At 37.0% G+C, this 24273-nt stretch overlaps 2 protein-coding genes across 10 annotated transcripts in view; one reads left to right on the plus strand and one right to left on the minus strand.

Annotated features, from left to right (window-relative positions):
- RABGAP1L (RAB GTPase activating protein 1 like) overlaps positions 1 to 24273 on the minus strand; it is a 776623-nt gene that overhangs the window by 708581 nt on the left and 43769 nt on the right. The window contains exon 1 of one of the 9 annotated variants that reach the window (XM_059146061.1): positions 4125 to 4145. The exons of the other annotated variants lie outside the window; for them this stretch is intronic. The gene's annotated coding sequence lies outside the window, so the exon portion shown is untranslated. Of the gene's footprint in view, positions 1 to 4124; positions 4146 to 24273 lie in introns of those variants that run through there. 9 annotated transcript variants of the gene reach the window in all.
- LOC131814449 (claudin-6-like) lies at positions 13030 to 13488 on the plus strand. Its single transcript, XM_059145389.1, has one exon. The coding sequence runs from the start codon at positions 13030 to 13032 to the stop codon at positions 13486 to 13488; it is 459 nt and encodes a 152-aa protein (XP_059001372.1).

A 24273-nucleotide genomic window follows, 5' to 3' on the forward strand; every position in this document is an offset into this window, starting at 1 on the left:
ACTCAAAACTAGACAAGATAGGCTGCAAGGACTATTAGGCATGAGAATTCAAATGAGTATATAGTAGACCCATCACAATAGTAGAAACAGGAAAATTCTTAATTTATAGTTAAGAAAATGAACGCGAATAATTTAGAATTAGAACACTTACCAACTATAATTCTGAGCTTTGAAAAACCAAGCCAGTCTTGGGAAAAACAAACAAACAATTACCATAGCCTCTATTTACTAAACAGTTCCTCTACTATTCCAGTTCTCAGGCAAGAGCCATACTAAAATGAATACATATATACAAGTATGTCCTTGCCCCCGAAAAGGTAACAAAAGGGCCTTAGTAGTTCACATTACTTTAGTGGATACCTATTTTTATTTGTCTAGCAATAATCTCAAAACACTCATTTCAGACAATAAGCCCTCCTTCTGTTCAAACCTCAAACCATGGCCAAACAGATCCAAAGATGGACACTGAATACAAACTAATTAGACCAATTAACCCAATTCCTAAGATTTTTGGACTGATGACCAGAGACTCCATCATGACACTTGTTTCTCTTACAGCAGAAACTTTTAAGATGTAAACTAGGAATTGTTGGTGGCCATATTTTTTCCCATATGAAGAATGCCAATATGCAGTGAAAGAAAGTCCTAAATACACACAAGCAAGAGAGTCTTAGTCGAGTCCCTATCATTTTGTTTGAGAGAATCCTGAAGTGCAGCTCCAACTGTTCCCATCCTCAGTCTTGATAAATCCACTGTTCCTTTAATTCTATGAAATATACTTTCCAATAAATTCTTTTTGCATAGTTTCTGTCACATGAAACCTCTTAAGTCCTACTATAATTATAAGCTACCAAAAAGACATAAAAGATAAACACACACACACACACACACACACACACTTATTTTTTAAAGTCAGGCTCCTTGCTCAGGAGCCTCTCTCTCTGCCTGTGCTCCCTCTCTCTGACAAATAAATAAAATCTTAGAAGATTTTAAGTAATCTCTACACCCAATGTGGGACTCAAACTCACAACCCTAAGATCAAGAGTCACGTGTTCTTCCAACTAAGCCACCTGGACACCCCATAAGATATATTTCAATAGGTTTCATATAGTAGATGAGAACAAATATGTAGGTGAAGGACGAAGACAGTATCTAAAAAGTTGACAATTTCCCAGATAAACAGTATACTGGATATGGCGAAAAAAAGAAAAAAAAAAGTTAAGCTTAACCAACGAAGTATGGGTAGCTCAGTCGGCTAAGTGCCTTCAGCTCAGGTCATGATCCCAGAATCTGAAGACCGAGCCCCACATCGGCTCCCTGCTCACAGGGAGTCTGCTTCTCCTTCTGCTCCTCACACTGTTCATGCTCTCGCTCTCTCAAATATATATATAAAATCTTAAAAATAAGTATGGTAATAAAAAAGAAACACACACACAAATCAACAGAATAGAACTGAGAGCCCAGGAAAAAAAATCCATGATTATATGGTCAATTAATAGACAACAAAGGAGGCAAAAATATACAATAGTGAAAAGATCGTCCCTTCAGTAAGTAGTGCTGGGAAAACTGGATAGCCACATACAAAAGAATGAAAGTGGACCACTTTCTTACACCAAACAGAAAAGTAAACTCAAAATGCTTAAAGACTTAAATGTGAAACCTGAAATCATAAAACTCCTAAAAGAAAACATAGGCAGTAGTACATCTTGTACATCAACCTTAGCAATAGTTTTCTGGATACGTCTTCTCAGGCAAGGAAAACGAGAACAAAAATAAACATTTGGGATTAAATCAAACTAAAAAGCTTTTGCACAAAGGAGACCATCAACAAAATGAAAAGCCAAATAAAGAAATGAAAGAAAAGAGAAAGAAAGAAAAAAGGCAACATACTGAATGAAACAGGGTATTTGGAAATGACATATCCAATATGGAGTTAATATCCAAAATATAATAACAAAACCCATATAATTCAACACTAAAACAAACAAAAACAAATCCAATAAAAAATGGGCGAATACCTGAAAGAACATTTTTCCAAATAAGACATAGAGATGGCCAATAAACACATGAAAAGATGATCAACATCACTAATCATCAGGGAAAGGTAAGTCAAAACCACAATGAGATACCACCTCACACCAGTCAGAAGGGCTAGTATCAAAAAGACAAGAAGTAACAAGTGCTGGCAAGGATGTAGAGAAAAGAAAACGTTCATGCACTATTGGTGGAAATGGATATTGACGCAGGTACTGTGGAAAGGTGAAGAGGGCTTAAGAGGTACAAATTTCCAGTTATACGTAAGTCATGGGGCACCTGGGTGGCTCACTCAATTTAGCATCTGACCCTTGGTTTCAGCTCAGGTCATGACCCAGAGTTGTGGGATCAAGCCCTACAACAGGCTCTGTGCTCAGCATGGAGTCTGCTCAAGATTCTCCCCCAAATAAATAAAATCTTTAAAAATTAATTAACTAATGAATTAATTTAATTAAATAAGTCATGGGGATGAAAAGTACAGCACAGGGAATATGGTCAATAATATCATAATAAGTCTGAATGGAAAAACATGGTAACTACACTTCCTGCAGTGAGCATTTCACAGTGCATATAATTGTTGAATCACTATGTTGTACACCTATATTATATGCCAACTGTACCTTAAATAAAAACTGATTAGCTGAAATGACATAATGGAAAAGGAACAGGTATGTAAATATTGCTTGCCTCACAATGACTGAATAGTACTTTTACGCTCAATAACACTTGCCATAAACAAACAAAAACCTGTATTAGGATAGTAAGATTTATAAGTGACTGTTCGAAATCAGATTATTGTTACCAATTTTCTACTCCCTCCCTATTACAGATTTGTACATTTAGAGCCCTTATCATGTGATTTTTTAATACCTCTCACTACAGTCAGTGGAGCTAAGTATTTCCCAGCCTAAAAAATTGGGGGCTTAGCCATGTAATTTGCTTTGGTCAATGGAATACCAATAAACAAAACTTGGTCAAAGACTTTAAATGTCTTAAATTATTTGGCTTGGTCTCTTGAGCTCCTTCCATCTATCCTAAGAAGATGGTGGCCCAGGAAGTCAAGAGACCCAAAATGGAACTCATGACAAAGATGTGAATCCAATCCACAGAAGGAGGTAGAGTCTCCCTCACAGACCCACAGAATCATGAGTTAAAAACCTAATTTTTCGTTGTTGTAAGCCATCTAACATTTTGGCATTGTTATATAGCACTACCACGACAACGGCTGAGTAATTCAGTGACCTATTTAATGTCTTCAGCAGGGGCACCTGGCTGGCTTAGTCAGAATAGCATAGGACTCAGTCTCAGGGTTGTGAGTTCAAGCCCCACACTGGGTGTAAAGATTAGTTATAAATAAATAAATAAACAAACAAACAAACAAACTTTAAATGTCTTCAGTATTATTATGCTATCTTTAAATTAAATAAAAATTAGAAATAGCTAACACTGCAACTATCTCTCAAGGAGATACTGATATGGCTTTTAACTACTGCCTAAAAAATCCAGTGATTTCTGTAATTTTTATATTCCACTGAATTAAAATGTACTTCAACAGACTAATCTTCTAAAACTAATATTCAATTCTAGATATACTCAATTTGTAAAACTTTGACCCATGCATTATACTGTAGTTTAGAAAACCCTACTCAGCATTATCTCCTAGGCAATGACATAGATGAAAAATATTTTGAAAATACTCTCAAATTTTTTTAATCAGGATTGACTTTAACTCTAGATTTTTCTCTTGGTTTTTCTGCCATAATTATTTATGCAATCTATTCAAGAGTTAAGTTGATAAAATTATATACATTATATTATTGTCACTTACTGCCTGGAAAACTAACGTCTGATGGCTATACAATTCAGAGTTCAATAAACTTGGCTTAAGACTAATAATCAGTTTTGTGCCCAGCAGGTACAGGCATATGGTCAAGGGGGAAAAGAAATCCATCACGTGACAGAAGAGACCATCTACTAAGGTATCCACTTCATAGTTCTAGCTCCCCTGGTATAATAAAACCAAAGTTTTGTGATCTGTGGGCCACCATCTAACATTTGGCATGTTGTATAATGCTGCATAAAGCACACACCACACTTCTTTCTGCCCACTATGTCCATGGGAATGGTGTCTCAGCTCTATGAACACACGGGTTTCTTTATCTGAAAAATAAGGGATTGGGCTAGTTGATCTCCGAGATCTCTAAGCTCTAAAGCTTCTATATATCATTTATCTTCAAAGCTATGGCACAGAGAAAAACAATTTCTCTAACAAGTTACAGAGCCAGAAGGAGAACACAGAAATCTTCAGTTGAGAAATCTATTTACTAGCATATTACACTATTACAAACATTTTGAGTCTAATCCACTGTCTCTTCTGCTCTCACATAATACACTCTATGAAAGTATACCAAAATACAACACCAAGCAGAATTAAGAGGGAAAACTAGTGAATTAATGTTTACTGTGTATCTCCACATAATTGGCACTTAGTTAAACAGAGGAAATGGTAATTCCCAATTTGCTGGGTCTAGCAGAGAGAGACTCAATGTAGAATCTTAAAACTTCACAAACTGGGGCACCTGGGTGGCTCAGTGGGTTAAAGCCTCTGCCTTCGGCTCAGGTCATGATCCCAGGATCCTGGGATTGAGCCCCTCATCAGGCTCTCTGCTCACAGGGAGCCTGCTTCCTCCTCTCTCTCTGCCTGCTTCTCTGCCTACTTGTGATCTCAGTCTGTCAAATAAATAAATAAAATCTTAAAAAAAAAAATTCATAAACTTAGCAACCAGACATGGTTCCTAAGAAGACTAAGAGACTTCACAACTACCTTCTTCATCTATTCAATCTGCACAAAATCAGCAGTGAGGGGCACCTGAGTCACTGCACCAGAACAAATAAAAAAAAGAAGGCAAATGATTTAATTGTGTTTTTTTTTTCCCTTTTAAGAATACAGGCAAAGCTCTGACTTCTGTCTCTGAAACACAGGGCCCTCTGTGTTTACTATAATACTGAATATTTGTGAGATATGCCAGACTTAACACCTTTTAACCCATCAGAAGAAATTTAAATACATAAGACCCGAAAACTTCTTGGCATATAGTATACATGTTTATATGCGTTATGCATTTCTCTCTGCCTGGTTCTACAGAATTAGTGAGCCACATAAAAGAATTAGAGTTTTTGAAAATCCCTCAAATTAACTAGGTTTCAAGAAAGGCATTTTTTTTTATTTGGAAGAAATTTTTTTTAATTTATTTATTTGAGAGAGCAAGAAAATCCCTCAAATTAACTTTCAAGAAAGGCATTTTTTTTTAATTTGGAAGAAATTTTTTTTAATTTATTTATTTGAGAGAGCAAGAAAATCCCTCAAATTAACTAGGTTTCAAGAAAAGGCATTTTTCTTTGATTTGGAAGAAAAATTTTTTAATTATTTATTTGAGAGAGCAAGCACACACACACATGAGCCAGAGGAGGGGAGAGGGAAAAGGACAAGCTCCCCTGCTGAGGGGAGCCCTGTGTGTGTGTGGGGGGGGGGGGGGGTATTAATCCCAGGACCCTGAGATCATGACAGGAGCCAAAATCAGACACTTATCCAATTGAGGCACCCAGGTGCCCCTGCTTTGGTAGAATTTGTAACAAGGAAAAGATACTATACATCAGACTACTCCCTAATCTTTTGAGTAAAATTATTCAGCAGGATGCTTATGAGAAAAGTTGAGCAATATGAAAAAAAAAGTTTTAAAACCCTAAAATCAGGACTTCTAAATTGTGTTGTAGAAACTAAACAAAAACACAAAAGCACAGAATAATCTGAAGATATTAATAAAATATGACATACCTAAAATTTCATAAGTAGTTTTTATGAATTTACATGTCATATGTCTACAAAAGCAAAGGGGAAAAAATTAAGTCACCATTCACTGGGAAAATAATTCAAAGTAAAAATTTTTCTAGTACTAGATTTTTCTACTTTACTCTCACAAGGCAACAAAATCCAAAGGTACTTTATCTAATTAGAAGAGCTAATTATTCAATGACCCCACAACTATTTCTACTGAATATCCCACCTACTAAAGGATGTTTTTAAATGCCTTCTGATGTTTTAAATAGTAAAAGTGTGATAAAATACAAGCTACCAGAAATCCAATATTTGAGTTTCTCATGTTACTGAATTTGCATGCTGATGTCCGTATTGGTATTTGTCATGTCTTTGAATCCTGGGTCATAAGCCACAATAGACTTGCTGCATACTGAGGGCAGAGATAGGAATATTAGACTCCATGCTCTAATACCACTCATACAGAATCCACTTAATTTTTTAACAAGCATTCACTGTTGTTGCTGATGCTGAACACGTATTATTTGACAAGCATAGTTACAGTCTTCTCCAACTGGATGTCTAAGAGACATTTCAAACTCAACATATTCAGAAATCACACTTTCAACCATTCCCTACCAACCTACCCCTCGCTCCATACTACCTTCCTACAGGTTTTCTCATCTCATTAATGACAATTCAATCCTTCTAACTTTGGCCAACTGTATCAGTCACACTATTCCTCTTGTTCTCTTTTTCTCCTTTCTCAAACTAATTAACTCTCTCCACTCTCTCAGCTTACTCTACACTACCAGGAATTACTTTGGCTCTATCTTCAAATTACATCCAGAAACCAACCATATCTCACTACCTCCATTGCCACTACCAACTCCCAATCCCACTCATCATCATCCCTTACCTAGATTATTCTAAAAGTCTCTGCTTCTTTACTTGCTCCCCTATGGTCTATTTTCAAAAGCATCCAAAATGATCCTTTTAATTTAGTTCTTGCCAGTCCTCTGATAAAACTGTCCAATGGCTCCCCCATATTACTCATAATAAAAGCCAAGTGACCTTCAAAGCTATTATATGCCTGTACTACAAAGGCCCCTACTCACTACCCCATCTTACCTTACCTTTGTGACTTCTCTCCTTCAATTCTCCCCTTGTAGACTCAATTCCATTCTAAAACAATCTCCTAGATGCCCATCAACAGATGAATGGATCAAGAAGATGTGGTATATATACACAATGGAATACTATGCAGCCATCAAAAGAAATGAAATCTTGCCATTTGCAACAACATGGATGGAACTAGAGCGTATCATGCTTAGTGAAATAAGTCAAGCAGAGAAAGACAACTATCATATGATCTCCCTGATATGAGGAAGTGGTGATGCAACATGGAGGCTTAAGTGGGTAGAAGAAGAATAAATGAAACAAGATGGGATTGGGAGGGAGAGAAACCATAAGTGACTCTTAATCTCACAAAACAAACTGAGGGTTGCCGAGGGGAGGGGGTTTGGGAGAAGGGGTTGAGATTATGGACATTGGGGAGGGCATGTGATTTGGTGAGTGCTGTGAAGTGTGTAAACCTGGTGATTCACAGACCTGTACCCCTGGGGATAAAAATATATGTTTATATAAAATAAAAAAATTATAAAAATAAAAAAAAATAAAAAAATAAAACAATCTCCCTGCTATCCACTTTCCCTCAAACCACCCTGGCACACTTGCTCTGGCTGTTACAAAACAGAACACTTTTCTCCCAGATGTCTGCTAACATGTTTACTTCCCTGTTCATATCTTTGTTCAAATCTCATCCTCCTCAGAGAGCTACCCTGATTGCCTTATCTTATACTACTTCCCCACCACCAATTTCCAATCCCCATTTATCCTGATCTACTTACTTTCTTTCCCAGAACACTTATTTTCTAACAAGAAATCTAATTTACTTTTGTGTCATATTTACTGTTTATTGTCTGTTTCTTCCAGCAGGATGTAGTTTCTTCAAAAGTAAGGATAATTGTTTTATTCACTGATATAACCCAAGCACCTAAAAGAATGCCTGGCATATACCAGACAGATAAACATTTGCTGAATAAATGAACGAACGACTATCCAAGACTGAGTAAATTCAAAGTTCCTAAAACTCAAGAGGCCATATAGGACCCCACAGCCTGATCAGAACTTTGACTCTAAAGGATGATGATAATAGCAGACAGTTTTTTTCCCTGGGTAAATAACCAGCATACACTTGACATTACATGGAACTTACATAGGTTTAGGATATAATGAGGTAACTCTTAAAAAAAGATAGTAAACTAAAATGTTAGAGACCTCACAAAATTTCCCATTCATGCAAGGAAAACAAGAACAATAACAAGTCAACCATATTAAGAAATTATTGTTGATATTTCTGAGAGCATGAAAATGGTGGTACTGTCATGAGAGAGTCCTTGTCTTTTGGCAATACATAGTGAGATATTCACAAATTAAATAATAGGCTGAGATTTGCTTCATAAAATCTGGGTGGGCACAGAGGAAACTAGATTGGTCATCATTTGATAACTGCTGAAAGGCCATAGGAATATTTATATCACTCACTTTGATTTTGTATGCTTGAAATTTGTATTTTATATGCTCAAAATCTGACAAAAACAGAAGAAAGTAATAGTACAGAAAGTAAAAGGAAAAAAAGCCTATACTTCCTTTAGCACCTAGCACATTATATGGCACGCAAATAAACATATGATGAAAAAATAAAATACATGTCATAACTAAGAACAGTTCCTATAAAATGCCACAATGACAAGAGCAGATTAAAACAAAAATGAGGGACGCCTGGGTGGCTCAGTGGGTTAAGCCTCTGCCTTCGGCTCAGGTCATGATCTCAAGGTCCTGGGATGGAGCCCCGCATCGGGCTCTCTGCTCAGTGGGGAGCCTGCTTCCCCCCTCTCTCTGCCTGCCTCTCTGCCTACTTACTATTTCTCTCTCTCTGTTAAATAAATAAAAGATCTTTTAAAAAAAGAAAGAAAAAGAAAGGAAGGAAGGAAGGAAGGAAGGAAGGAGTGCCCAAAGTAAGGCCGTCCTTCAGAGTAAGGAAAAACGGCATGCAAAGCGATGGCCACACTGACCTCAGATCTGGATGACTGGAACAGAAGGGGGACAACCCAAAAAAAGTGTCCATCTTTTTACAAGATAAAAGGCACTGTACTTTATTCTACAAAGGTCATTCATATAAATGCAAAATATAATCAACAGGGACAAGAAAATGTGGCTGAAATTTTATGTACCAAATAATATTACAGCATAATTAGAAGGAATACTAATAGAAATGTTAAGGATCAATTTGACCAGAAAGCAAATACAGCAGGAAGAAAACAGTACCTCAACCTCAGAAAGGTCAAGTAAACAAAAAAATTTTAAGGGTATAGAAAATTTAAATCTTGTAAGTGCTAAGGTAGCATAAACTAGATATACATGGGCACCTGGGTGGCTCAGTCAGTTAATCTGCCATCAGCTCAGCTCATTATCTCAGGGTCCTGGGACTGAGCCCCATGTGGGGCGCCCTGCTTAGCAGGGAGTCTGCTTCTCCCTCTCCCTCTGTTCCTCCTCCCTGTTCATGTGTGTGTGCATTCTCTCTGGCTCTCAAATTAAAAAAAAAAAAAAAAAAAAACACACACTCTAGATATACAAAATTTTAATCCTTCAAAACAATTTGCATAACCTCTGGAAACAGTTTCAACAATTTCCCCAACTGATTAATTCTGCTCTAGTAAAATGATATTAGCCTATAGGGCTTATGGTCAAAAACAATTTTTTTAGGGCCACCCATCTAGATCATGTACAGATAATGTTTGGGTTTTGTTTTTAAATTCACATTCAAGTAACTAAAAATAAAAACTTAATGGACTAAGTGCAAAAAAGTATAAATTTTCCCATCAGGAAAAGAAACTTATTTATGCCAGCTTATTCTACTAATGTGCCAAAGAGTAAGATGTGATGTATGTGTTTCACATTCTAGGAATACCAGATTTTTAGCTACCACCTACATAAGAGCTTATATAAAAACATCTCAAGTACCTATTTTAGTTTGATTTTCTCTTGCTTCTTACTCTTACTTGCCACAAAAATCTCACTTTTTTTTTAAAATCTCAAATTCTTAATAAAAACAAAGAATAGAGATGTTTTTATGCTATTAATTCCCAGTACAATACTGTGAACCCTGTTGCTGATCAAAAAAGAAATGAGATTTTTTTTCTGATTACTACAAATATTTTCATTTTATAAAAATTTATTTTCATGTAACCTAAACCAATCATCTTAATAAATCAAAATATTATACCAGATTTCAAAGAGGTGAAACCTATTCTAAATTTGCTCTCAAGTCAAGTCCTTGAATAGAGGGTTTATTTTATGTCTCTTCCACTCTAAAAGACAAAAGTAATATCACAATCTGAAAAGTCACTTCGGGTCTGTGTTTATTACTTTATGAAAGTCTTAAAAGGTCTTATATACAAAGGTGTTATAAACAAGATCTAAACCACATGTACCATGGATTTAGACATTTTAATCATTACAGCACAAACATGTAAATATTAAAGAAAGGTAGCATATATTTGTCAAGAACTACTCAATCATTTTATAGTCTCCAACTATACTCAACACTTTAGAACAGCGGTTCTGAAGGACAGGTAAAGGAATCCCAAATATCATGGATAGAAAAGGGATAAAGGACTAGTCATAATAAGACTCGGGGTTGTGATAAAAGTTCCGAGTTGGTTGTGAATATATATATTCAACCATTTTAAATATGCCCATCCTGAAGGACTTACACTACAGAATCTCCTTATCTAATTTAATTTACACAGTATTCATTCAACTAACAACTATTAAGTGACAGGCATTATGGCAAACAATGAAAATGCATTCAAATGAAATGGGATTCTCTGCTCTCCAGAAAAGATGCCAACCACATGCCCAGAACTCCAAGAATATCTATATAGACCACAACAGATTTTTTAAAAAATAAGACAGCAGTACTGTGTTATGCTTAAGAAACGGGTAATAAAGCAGTATGGCAATGATAAGGTTATTTATGTACATCAGAGGAGTGAATAACCCTAATTAAGAAGTGAACAAATTCCGTGGTTTTCAAAAGTACATTAAGTGGATGGGCACCTAGATGGTTCAGGTAGTCAAGCATCTGACTCTTGATCTCAGGGTTGTGAGATGGCGCCCACATCAGGGTACCACACTGGGCATGGAGTCTGCTTAGAATTCTCTCTCTCCCTCTGCCCCACCCCCTTCTCTGGAAAAAAAAAAAAAAAAAAAAAAAGGCGGGGGTGTGGGGGGGAAGGAATACATTAAATGGAACACTGAAGGATTATTTCACCAAGAGAGATCTAAACACATCTCCCACTACCTCCCTTGGGTGAGATGGGGTACTGTCTGAGTTAGGGACTAAACCTACTACTAAACCTAATACAAGAGTTCAAACTCTAATAAATATTGACAGTGGGGGCCATTAAAGCCTGACTGTTAAACTCTCAACCATTAGAATCAGGTACAGACACAACTGGGTTTAATCCTGCTTCCACCATTTATAAACTTAATGACCTTAGGTAAGTAAATCTCTCTAAACTTCAATTTCATTGAATTTAAAACAGAAAAAAATAATCTACCTAAGAGTTGTTAGGAAAAATTAAATAATGTTATGTAAGTAAAAGCACTTAGCATACTGCCTGGCACTTAAAAACGCTTAATACATATTAGTGATTATCATTTATTGTTCTTTTCTTCAATACTATGAACCCTGGCTCAGATATTACAGAGGCATTACCAGTATCACCTACCTTCAACTTATTTAAAGATTTAGTTTGATCCACAGCCATCTCTGATAATACATCTCAAACTCGGGATACCTGGGTGGCTCAGTTGGTTAAGTACCCAACTCTTGATTTCAGCTCAGGTCATGATCTCTGTGTCGTGGGACTGAGCCCTACTACACCAAGCTCCGTGCTCACTGTAGAGTCTGTCCCTCTCCTGCTGCTCCTCCCCCGCCAATTTTTTTTTCTCTCTCTCTCCCTCTCTCTCTCTCTCAAATAAATGCACAAATAAGATCTTTAAATAACAATAATACATCTAAAATTCTATCTTACACTATGACCAATTCTGGGCTAGCTGAGATCTTCCACCATAAAAATGAAGAAGAAAAAAACTTCACATTCAAAAAGATTCAATACAGATTATGGGTACTTGACCAAATAAAAAAAGCAAACTTCTTTTTAAATAGATTTACTATAAGATACAGGAAAACGTGTTTACAAAATTTCTAGTTGATGTTCTCAGGACATTCAAGAGAGAATTATATACATTAAACTAGAGCACAAAGTTATGGAGGAAGATTAGGAAAAACTGTAGAGACAAAATAACATGATTTCCAAAGGCAAAACCACAACAGATCTGGATTAGATACTTCAGCAGAACATATAAAAAAAGAAATGTTAAAAACTTAAAACTTATCCCAGGATGGATAAAAGAATTAAGAAATATAAATCCTGAGTAAGAGAAATAGGAAATCAGATCCAAAAGAGATAAACTTTTAAAAAATAATAATTCCCAAGGAAAGAAAAAAATAAAACTAAAGTGAGAACTGTAATATTGAAGCCTATAATAAAAATAATTCTCAGGGCACCTGGGAGGCTCAGTGGGTTAAAGCCTCTGCCTTTGGCTCAGGTCATGATCCCAGAGTCCTGGGATCAACCCTCTCATCAGGCTCTCTGCTCCAGCTGGGAGCCTGCTTCCCTTCCTGTCTCTCTGTTTGCCTCTCTGCCTACTTGTGATCTCTGTCAAATAAATAAATAAAATCTTTTTAAAAAACAATAATAATAATTCTCAAATTATACCAGGGGCAATTCTTAGCACTTTACATAAACTCTTTTAATTCTACCCTCAAATAAGTGTATTATTATCTCCATTTTATAGATAGAGTAAACTAAGAAACAAAATGCTAAGAACCTTGCCCAAAGTCGCTAGTATCATGGCACAAATTAGAAAACAAGCAATCTGGCTCCTCACTATACAACGCCTCTCGAAGAAATATTAGTGGCTCCTAATAGTGGCTCCTATGGAGCCCTGTGCACTCCTTCACAGCTCCTCCCAACCTCAACTTTGCCATGGCTTCCACTGGTCTACAAATCCTGAGGATCATCCTAATGCTGCTTGGCTGGGTGAATGCTCTGCTTTCCTGTGCCCTGGCCCTATGGAAAGTGACTGCCTTCATCAGCAACATCACTATGGCAGCCCAGGTGGTGTGGGAGGAGCTGCAGATGTCCTGCATGGTGCAGAGCACAGGTCAGATGCAGTGCATGGTATACGCCCCACTGCTCGTGCTGCCCCAGGACCAGCAGACTGCTCGTGATCATCCTCCTGTTGGCTCTGCTTGGTCTGTTGGTTACGTGGAAGACAAGGACTCCAAGGGCCATTTGGTGATTTTCTCTGAGATCATCTTTATCATCTCAGGGATCCTGCCCAGATCCCCATCTGCTGCCAGCCCACACAACCATGTAGGACTTCTACAACCCCCAGGTGGCCAAGGCCCAAAAGTAGGAGGTGGGGCCTTCTACCTGGGCTGAGCAGCCTCTGGCCCTGCGTTGCTCAGCTGAAAGGGAGCTGCTATGCTACACCTGCCCAGCAGGCTGGGGTATCCCAGGGCTAGAATATGATATGGTCTGACACTTGCAATCCGCCACATATGTCATCTCTCAGAGTCCCTCCGAGTACCCCACTAAGAATTATATCTAATTCTGGTAGAGTACTGGGGACTCCCTTGACAAAGAAGCCTAATCCCCTGAGCTGAAGACATTGAAACAGTGATTCAGATAGCTTTGGGGCCATTTTCATCTTTTTTATTTTTCCTTTTTGGGGGAAAGGATTTTTAAAAATTTATTTGATAACCTAACCAAGGAATTCAGACTCTCTTCTGGGCTCTGCTGCTGGTATCTCTCACCTTTACACGATGGAGTCAGGGAGGTGATGCTTCAATTTCTGGATCTTTTTCCACCCTGGACATCCCCATCTTGGAGGCTCACCTAGAAGGTTGCCTGATGTTCAGTCTGTCCTCAAGAGTCCCTCCTTACCAGTCAAAACCTATGGAATGCCCAGGGGCTCTTGAGCCTCATAACACCTTGAGAAGCAAGTGGAAAGTTACCAAAAAACACCCACCCCCAAATCATCTGACCTCTGGCTCTTCTGAGTCACATCACAGCTCTGCTATCCACCCCTGACCCTCTCACCTTCAGGCCCTGCAAACTACTGTCATGCCTTCACACACACACACACACACACACACACACACCAGTTTTTGCTAAATAAAGTGTGCCCTGTCTTGTTAAAAATTTGTATCATCTTCTTTATCACTTGGATGAAGAATTAAGAACCATAATCTACTGATACTTACAACAGGAGATGAGAAATAAGGCAACAGTAAAAAAGCATAAAATTTCAAGGACATAAAGTAGAGGATGATAAAAGGAAAATCAAAAGGCTTGTCACATTAAAGTGAAAAGATTCAACACTATACTAATTATGAAAAAAGACATCAAGGGGTGCCTGGGTGGCTCAGTGGGTTAAGCCTCTGCCTTCGGCTCAGGTCCTGGGATTGAGCCCCGCATTGGGCTCTCTGCTCAGCAGGGAGCCTGCTTCTCCCCCCACCTGCCTCTCTGCCTACTTGTGATCTCTCTCCCTGTCAAATAAATAATAAATATAAAGAAAGAAAGAAATAGAAAAAAGACATCAACAAACATAAGTAAAAAACCTAAATCTCTTTAAGTAGAAGAATACAAAAATAAAATTAGACTTCAGTTTCCAGTGCCCCATATTAAACAGCTTAGAAATCACCATTTCATCCTAATGACAAGTAAAAACTACACAAACTGAAAAATCAACAACTCTTCTTAGCTCCAAAAGAGAGGCGAGGTGACAAGGCAAACTGCTGCTCCCCAAACTGAACAGACTGATAGGTAAGTCCAAAGAATCATAAGCCCCTGGAGCAGAAACATCCATGGCAACCAGTGCTGGAGTAGAAAAACTTGAACTATAATTGAAGCTCAGTGTGGGCAAATCAGAAACTTGCATGGAATATCTTTCATCACTTCACTTTCAGTGGTTTTTGTCCTTATATCTGAAGTGAGTCTTTTGTAGGTAGCATGTAAATGGGTTTCCTTTATCCATTCAGCCACTCTATGTTATTATTAGAAAATTTAGTCCATTTACATTTAAAGTAATTACTGATGGGCATGTACTTCCGACAATTTTATTATTTTCTGGCTGCTTTGTAGGTTCTGTTTTCTTCTTTTGCTCTCTTCCCTTGTGGTTTGATGAGGTTGTTTTTAGTGGTATGCTTAGACTCCTTTCTCATTATCTTTTGTGTATCCACCATACCATCTTTGCTTTGTGGTTACCATGAGGCTTATATATAACAATCTGTAACAGTCTATTTTAAGTTGATAAAAACCTAAGTTTGAATGCATTCTAAAACTCTATATTTTACTCTCCCCTGCTATACCTTTTATGTTTTTGGTGTCCCCTTTTATATCTTATCTTGTATTTTTAACTAATATTGTCATTATAGCTATTTTTACTATTTTTCTCTTTTAACTTTCATTCTAGTTTGGTAAGTAACTGATTGACTACCTTTACTACATATTTACATTTACTAGTGAGATTTATATTTTCATATGCTTTCTTGTTACAACCTAGGGTCCTTCCTTGTCAGCTTAAAGAAGTTCCTTTAAAAAGCTTCTTTATAAAGCTGGCTTAGTATGATGAACTTCATTACTTATGCCTGTCTGGAAAATTCTTGATCTCTCCTTCAATTCTGAATAACACTGCAGGGTGAAGTTGCTTTCTTTCAGCACTTTGAACATATCATGTCACTTTCTTCTAGCCTGCAAAGTTTCTGCTAAAAAATCTGATAACCTTATGGGAGTTCCTTTGTATGTAATATGTTGTTTTCCTCTTGCTACTTTTAAGAGTCTCTCTTTGTCTTTAACTTTTGACATTTTAAATTATAATGTGTCTTAGTGTGAGTTCATCTTTTCTGGAACTCTCTGGGCTTCCTGGATCTAAATGTCCATTTCCTCCTCTAGGTTAGGAAAGTTTTCAGCCACCATTTCTTCAAGTAAGTTTTTTGCCCTTTCTCTCTCCCTTCTCCTTCTAGGACCCCTAAAATATGAATATTAGTCCACTTGATGTTGCCTCGTAGGTCCCTCAAAAGCTAGTTTCACTTTTTCATTCTTTTTTCATTTTGCTGCTCTGATTAAATGAGCTCCACTGCCCTAAATTTGATTTCAATGATCCTTTCTCCTGCTTCATCTAGTCTGCTGTTGAACCCCCCGTTATATTTTTCAGAACAGTTATTGTGTTCTTCATCTCTGACTTCTTTTGGTGCTTCTTTATACTGTTTAACTCTTTGTTGAATTTCTTACTGTTCATACACTTCTCCCAAGTTCAGTGAGCATCTTTATGTGATCATTACTTTGAACACTTCAGCATGTAAATTGCTTATCTCCATTTCATTAACATATTTTTCTGAGATTTTATCTTGTTCTTTCATTTGGAACATATTCCTCTTTTTCCTCATTTTGTTTGACTGTCTGTGTTCATGCTTATCCATTTTGGTTTTTTTAGCTTATAAAATTTTTTTTAATTTTTTTCAGTGTTCCAAAATTCATTGTTTATGCACCACATCCAGTGCTCCATGCAATACATGCCCTCCATAATACCCACCACCAGGCTCACCCAACACCCCACCCACCTCCCCTCCAAAACCCTGTTTCTTTCTCAGAATCCACAGTCTCTCATCGTTTGTCTCCCACTCCAATTCTTTTTTTTTTTTTTTTTTAAGATTTCATTTATTTGACAGAGAGAGAGAGAGAGGTCACAAGTAGGCAGAGAGGCAGGCAGAGAGAGAGGGGGGAGGAAGCAGGCTCCCTGCAGAGCAGACTGCCTGATGAGGGGCTCGATCCCAGGACTCTGGGATCATGACCTGAGCTGAAGGCAGAGGCTTTATCCCGCTGAGCCACCCAGGCGCCCCTCCCCCTCCAATTCTTGAAGGAATGGTCTCGCTTAGGAAATGAACCTTACCATTCAACCAAACTATAGTTTTTGGTTGTCTCTTGAAACTTTGTGATTGTCCAAGCAGCCTATTTTATTTTTAATAGGTGCTAATTGTTGACGATGTGCCAAGACCTGTGTCCAAAACTGGACATGGTTGGTGGGGGGGGGGGCGGTGTCCTTAGTCAGCACCTAATTCAGGCTGATTGGAAGCCAGACCCTCAGGTAGCAGCTTTTAAAGTATACAAATATACAGTCTTGTGAAACCCCAAGCTTAGTCCTGTTGGCTACCAGACCAGGCAGTCTGGAGGTGTCCTCTGGCAACAGTTGCAAAACTTGGTAGGTAAAACTGATTCAACATTCAAAAATCAATTAATGGAATCCATCGCATCAACAAACTACAAAAAAAAAAAAAAAAAGGTGCATGATTATATCAATAGATGGAGAAAAACATTTCACAAAATCTAACACTAATTCATGATAAAAACTCTCCATACACTGGAATGAAGGGCTGTCCTCAACCTTGATAAAGAATATGTTCAGAGATGACATGACTGTCTATGTAGAAAATCTGAAAGAAATTACCAAAAAAACAACCAGAAGTAATAAGCAATTACAGCAAAGTGATACACTATAGGGTTAACATACAAAAATCAATTGCTTTCCTATGTACCAGCAATGAACCTATAAATTTGAAATTAAAAATACAATACCATTTACAATAACACCCCCAAAATTATATACTTCAGGATACATATAAAATATTATGGGGTGCCTGGGTACTTCGATTGGTTGGGTGACTGCCTTCGTCTCAGGTAATGATACGAGGTTCCAGGATCAAGCCCCACATCGGGCTCTCTGCTCCTCAGGGAGCCTGCTTCTCCCTCTCCTTCTGCCTACCGTTCCCTGCTTGTGCTCTTTATCTCTGTCAAATATATAAATAAATAAATAAAAATTAAAAATTATGTACAAGATGTATGAGGAAAAACTAGGAAACTCTGATGAATGATACCAAAGAAGAACTTAAGAAACGGGGAGATATTCCATGTTCGTGTATAAGAAGACCCGATCCTGCTAAGATGCCAGTTCTTCCCAACTTGATGTACAGATCTGAGGCAATCCTAATTTAAATCCCAGATATTTGCTCTGTGGATATCAACAAACTAATCCTGAAGTTTAGAGAGAGAGGCAAAAGACCCAGAATAACCAATACAATATTGAAGAACAAAATTTGAGGACTGACAGTACCTGATTTACTGCAAAGATACAGTATTCAAGATAGTATGTTATTGGCAAAAGAATAAATAGATCAGTGGAACAAAACAGAGCCCAGAAATAGACTCACAGTCAAGTAATCTCTGACAAAAGAGCAAAAGCAACACAATGGAGAAAAGATAGCCTTTTTAACAAATGGTACAAAAACACTGGACATCCATGTCCAAATAAAATGAATCCACAGACATTATCCCCTTCACAGAAACTAACTCAAAATGGACCACAGACCTAAATGTAAAATCAAAACTATAAAACTCATAGAAGATAACACAGGAGCAAATCTAGATGACCTTGATGATGACTTTTTAGAGATACAACACCAGAGGCATGATCCATAACAGAAACTGATAAATTTGACATCATTAAAATTAAAATTTTCCACTCTGCAAAAGATACTGCTAAAAGAATGGAAAGATAAGCCACAGACTGGGAGGCAATATTTGAAAAAGCCATATCCGACAACAAACAGTTATCCAAAATATACAACAATTCTCAAAACTCAAGAAAAATAACCTGATTTTTAAAATGGAAAAAAGACCTTAACAGACATCTTATCAAAGAAGATATATACATGGCAGATAAGCATATGAAAATGAAGCATATGAAATAAAATGAAGCTCCACACATGTCATCAGGGAAATGCAAATTAAAACAATGAAATACCACTACACACCTACCAGAGGAGCTAAAATCCAGAACACTGACAAGACCAGATGCTGGCAAGAATGTGGAAAAACAGGAATTCTCATTCATTACTGGGGGGAATAAAAAATAGGACAGCTACTATGGCAAACATTTGGTGGTTTCTTACAAAATTAAACATACTCTCACCGTATCATATACTAATTGGGTTCCTTGGTATTTACTAAAAGGAGCTGAAAGCTAATGCCCACACAAAATTTCACACAAGGATGTTTAAAGAAGCTTTACTGATAATTACCAAACCTTGGAAGCAACAAAGATGCCCTCCAGAAGATGAATGGATAAACCATGGTACATCCAGACAATGGTACACTATTAAGAGCTAAAAAGAAATAAGGTATCATGTCACGAAAAGACATAAAGGAAACTTAAATGCATATTTCTTGAAGAAAGAAGCCAGTCTAAAATAGCTATACACTGCATGATTCCAACAATATAACATTCTAGACAAAAAATTATGTAGACAGTAAAAAGATAAATGGTTGCCAAGGGCTGCAGGGGGTGGGGGAGATGAAAAGCAGACCACTGAGGACTTTTAGGACAGTGAAACCACTCTATGATACTAAAATGGTTGATACATGTCATTATATATTTGTCCAAACTCACAGAATATGTAACACCAGAATGAACCCTAATGTAAACTATGGACTTTGAATGGTAATCATGTGGCAGTGCGAATTCATCAATTTTAACAAATGTACCACCCTTTGAGCCATGTTGATAAGGGGGAGGCTATGCATGTGTGGGGGCAGAGGGTATACACAAAAATCTGGGCCTTCTGCTCAATTTTGCTGTGAACGTAAAAATGCTCTAAAACACAAAGTTTATTTTTAAAAATAAAATAAAATAAAGTTGTAAGTCAGATACATCCTCCCCATTAGCAGGACAAGCTCCTCTGGCCTTCAAGCCCCACCGAAGTATTGCAGCAATTGCCAGAAAGCTTGAATTGCTCTTTCTTCTTTTTTAAAACAATTCAGTAGGTTTTACTATATTCACAAAGCTGTACAACCATCACCACAATCTAACTGCAGAGCATTTTTATCACCCCAAAAAGAAACTTTGTACTCACATGCAGTCACTCCCCCAATTCTATCCCCCCAGCAAACTCTGTTATCAGTCCCTTCTCAGCCACTCCTGACTATTCAAGAAACTGTGTCTAGGGGTGTCTGACTCTTGTCAGCTCAGGTCTTTATCTCACAGTTGTGAGTTCAGGCCCCTCACTGGCCTCCACACTGGGCATGGAGATTACTTTAAAAAAAAAAAAAAAAAAGACTGTCTAGTGCATGCCTGCCCTCCAGGTGCCAAGTAAGTGATGATAATCTCAGCAATTTTCCCAGGGAGCAGTACAGAACAAACAGGTCAATTTCCTAGAATCAGTCCCTGAGATGTATAATCCTACTGAAAGGCTCAGGCTTTAGACTTAATTGAAGCCTGTTCCTGCAGATTTACTCACCACCATCACCATTACTACCAGGGAGAACACAACAGACTACCAATTAAATTCTCATTCTGAGTTTAATTTAATAGGTACCAAAGCCAAGCTAGTCAGTATTGATCACAAGCCAGATACCGAGAACAACTGGTTTTGAATCATAACTTCTATCCTAACCAGTTTTAATGGCCTTGGGCAAAGAACTTAATCTCCCTAAGTCTTAATATTTTTTTCAGATATAAAATAGGGAGGATAACTGTAAATATCACATAGATCTACTATAAATATAAAATGAGTTATCGTAAGTAATGTGCTTAAAACAACACAAAGAAGTAGTTAATGAATGCTACTTGTTATTGGTATCTATATCATTTACCTATTAAGAGATTCGCATATGGGGTCAAAATATATCTACAAAAAAAAAAAAAAAAGACTACAGTTGAACCACATAAAATTGCCAATACGTGACTTTTTTTGACCTATAGAAATGATAATTTCATGTGGTTCAATCTAATAAATACTCCTAAAAGACATACCTAAAATAAAAGTACATGGAAAGTCAAAAAATTAAAGTATAGGGACACCTGGGTGGCTCAGTTGGTTAAGCAGCTGCCTTCGGCTCAGGTCATGATCCCAGCATCCTGGGATCGAGTCATACATCGGGCTCCTTGCTCAGCAGGGAGCCTGCTTCTCCCTCTGCCTCTGCCTGCCATTCTGTCTGCCTGTGCTCACTCTCTCTCCCTCTCTCTCTCTGACAAATAAATAAAATCTTAAAAAATAAATAAATAAATAAAAGTATAAATCATATCAGCAAATCAAAACAAAAGGAACAAAGATTGGTAGATTCAAAATCAGAGTGTAATTGAGGCTAAAAGCATTAAACAGGACAAATACAGTCTTTTATAGTGATAAGTAGTACAAGCCACAATGAAAATCTCTTAGTCAAAAGCCTCTATACACCAAATAGTATAATATCAAATAATAAAGCGAAAACTGTCCAAAATACAATGGAAGATTGATAGATACATAATTCAAGCAGAGGACAATTTAGCTGTGAACAAATCAAATGCCTAAGAAATGAGGATACAGATGTGGAGTTTAACTGGTATGGTTCATTAACAGATATGTATAGAAATACTGAATTTATCATCTGGTCAAAAATAAAGGTTCATTTTCAAAACAAAGTATATCCTAGACACCACCAAAAAAAAAAAAAAATTAGAATAGAGATTGCTCAGGATATTTCTCTGACAAAAATACAATAAAACTAAATATCAATTAGAGTTTATATCAAATAGAGGGAATCCTATTTGCTCATTAATTGACAAACATTCCTCAATCTTGACCAGAACCTATGATCTGTTGGGGGCACTGCTGCTTCCACAGCACCTAAAAGAATGTTTGACACATGGTAAACACTATGTAAATATGTACTGAATGAATGAAATTAAAGAGCACTAAATACTCAGGACAATAAAGACATTAAAGCTACAATCACAAACTCTTTAAAATATAAAAATGAGAACACTACATATCAAAATACTTCTGGTTTTGTTCCAAAATACCTTTATAGTAATATTATTGTATAAACTGTCATAATCTGAAAGCTAAACTGAAAAACTTATTAAAACTTACTAGTAAGAGTTCAGAAAAATTACAGAGTTCTTTGGACACATTAAGTACACAAAAGAGTGTTAGTCATTATTATTACAAATGTTTCTCTACTTCCACACATTTGATAGTTTTTGTACTTTGTATAATGACACTCTCTGCCTAACTTCCTTATGGCAAAACAGTAATTCATATCCACAGGGCACAGATTATTTCCTGCTTTTCTATGGTAATACCATCAACCCAGAGGAAAAAGGCCAGATCTTCTCTGCAGCACTGCCCATCAAGTAAAATGCCTATCTTCACCACTACAATGGACAGTTGAGAGATCCCATCCAAAAGCTTCCTGGCCAACAATACAGTTAAGAAAGTGACTGGGCCTCACTTCCCCAGGAAATCCCTAGAAAGAATCTCAAGACAGCTACAGGATTTATCTCATTATAAAATGAGTATCTATTATCTAGAGTTTTCACATTTTCTTAGTTACCTATAAATAGAATACACCTTCCCCCCACACACATAAATCAACGAAATTATTGTTCTTTGAACATTTCCTGAAATACAGACTCTATGAAAATAGGAAATAATCAGTAGTATTGTCTTTATTTTTAAGCAAGCCTACCAGACATAAAATACACAAATTCAATAGCCTTCTTTTAGACCAGCAGTATCTCATTATACCTAAAAGAAGGTGAGAGGAACCCACTCAGATAATAAAATAAGAATAAATTTCTTATAGAGAACTTATAAAAAAATACTAATAAATTCTACTAAAGTACTTAAAAACTCTAATAATCAGAGATACACATAATTTTCCAGGATAACAGAATTCAGAAAACAGTCCATTATATAACTACATATTGTAAAGAGTCCAGTTGATTTACAAGTACAATCGAATTCAATTACCAAAATTTTTAAAAAGTTCTTGGGGAGAGTGTCTGGCTAGCTCAGTCAGTAGAGCATACAACTCTTGATCTCAGGGTCATGAGTTCAAGCCCCACATTCGGTGTAGACATTACTTAAAAGGTAAAAAAAAGTTCTTGTGAAACTTGACACGATAATCTAACCTTTAGTTAGGATAGTGGTTAAGGGCATGAGCTCTACAGTCAGACTGCCTGGGTTTGAATCCTAGTTCCTGAGCTTAACCTGATCTTAAACTAAGTTTTCAACCTATCTGTACCTCAATATTTTCATCTGTAAAATTGTGATATAACACCAACATCACTGGCTTGTTACGAGGACAGAAGGCTTGTTACAAGGACTGAATATGCTAATACGTGTAAAAAACAAACAAACAAAAAAACTTCGATCTTTACATACTCAATACCTATAAAGCAGTATCAACATATCAACATCTAGAAGAAAACATGTGGGAAAACAATCAAGAAAATGTGGGGGAAAAGGAAAGAAGGCATATTACCAGAGACAAGACAGATTAATTGAAATTATGTAAGAGTGGTATAAGAAATCAGAGGCAAATCAGAAAAAAAAATAGAAAATTCAAGAGACTACCAGCTAAAATTTTGGTATACAATAAGAGTGGCATGTTACAAGCATTAGTGAAAGGACAAGTTCATTCAAAATGTTACTGTAAGACTGTAAGAAGGGAATATTCAATAAAAGTTGATGGGACAGGGCACCTGGGTGGCTCAGTCAGGCTTCTGCCTTCAGCTCAGGTCATGATCCCAGGGATCCTGGGATTGAGCCCCAGATCCAAGCTCGCCACTCAGCAGGGAGTCTGCTTCTCCCTCTACCTCTGCCCCTTGTTTATGCACTCAAGAGCGCACACTCTCTCTTTTTCAAATAAATAAAATCTTAAAGAAAAAAAAGGTGATAAGAAAACTGGCTATTAGGGAAAAAATTATATGTGATACCTGCCAGAAACCAAACTCCAAACAAATGTCAAATAAATTTTGGCTCTTTGTTAAATGACTAGGGAAAAAACTATGAATATTTCTGATTATCAGGGTAGGGAAGAAATAAGCATAATCCAAAAGAAAAAATCATAAAGAAAAGGACTGATAACTTTATAAAAATTTAAGACTTCTGCATATCAAATAATATGAGCAACATTTAAAGGCAAAAGTTTGAAACATGACAAAATGGTACTATCCTAAATACGTAACAAGTTGTGGGGGGGGGGGGTGGACACTCTGATAAAAAATGAAATAAAGGACATAAAAGACAATGACCAACAACCATATTATGTTTTCTAGCATCCATTCTATCTCTCAGCTGTGCAGCAGCCCCAGAGGTAGGTATCCCTACCTAGCCTCTGGAGGTA

This window comes from Mustela lutreola, chromosome 14 (assembly GCF_030435805.1).
Source record: "Mustela lutreola isolate mMusLut2 chromosome 14, mMusLut2.pri, whole genome shotgun sequence".
In the NCBI taxonomy this organism is placed as follows: Eukaryota; Metazoa; Chordata; class Mammalia; order Carnivora; family Mustelidae; genus Mustela; species Mustela lutreola.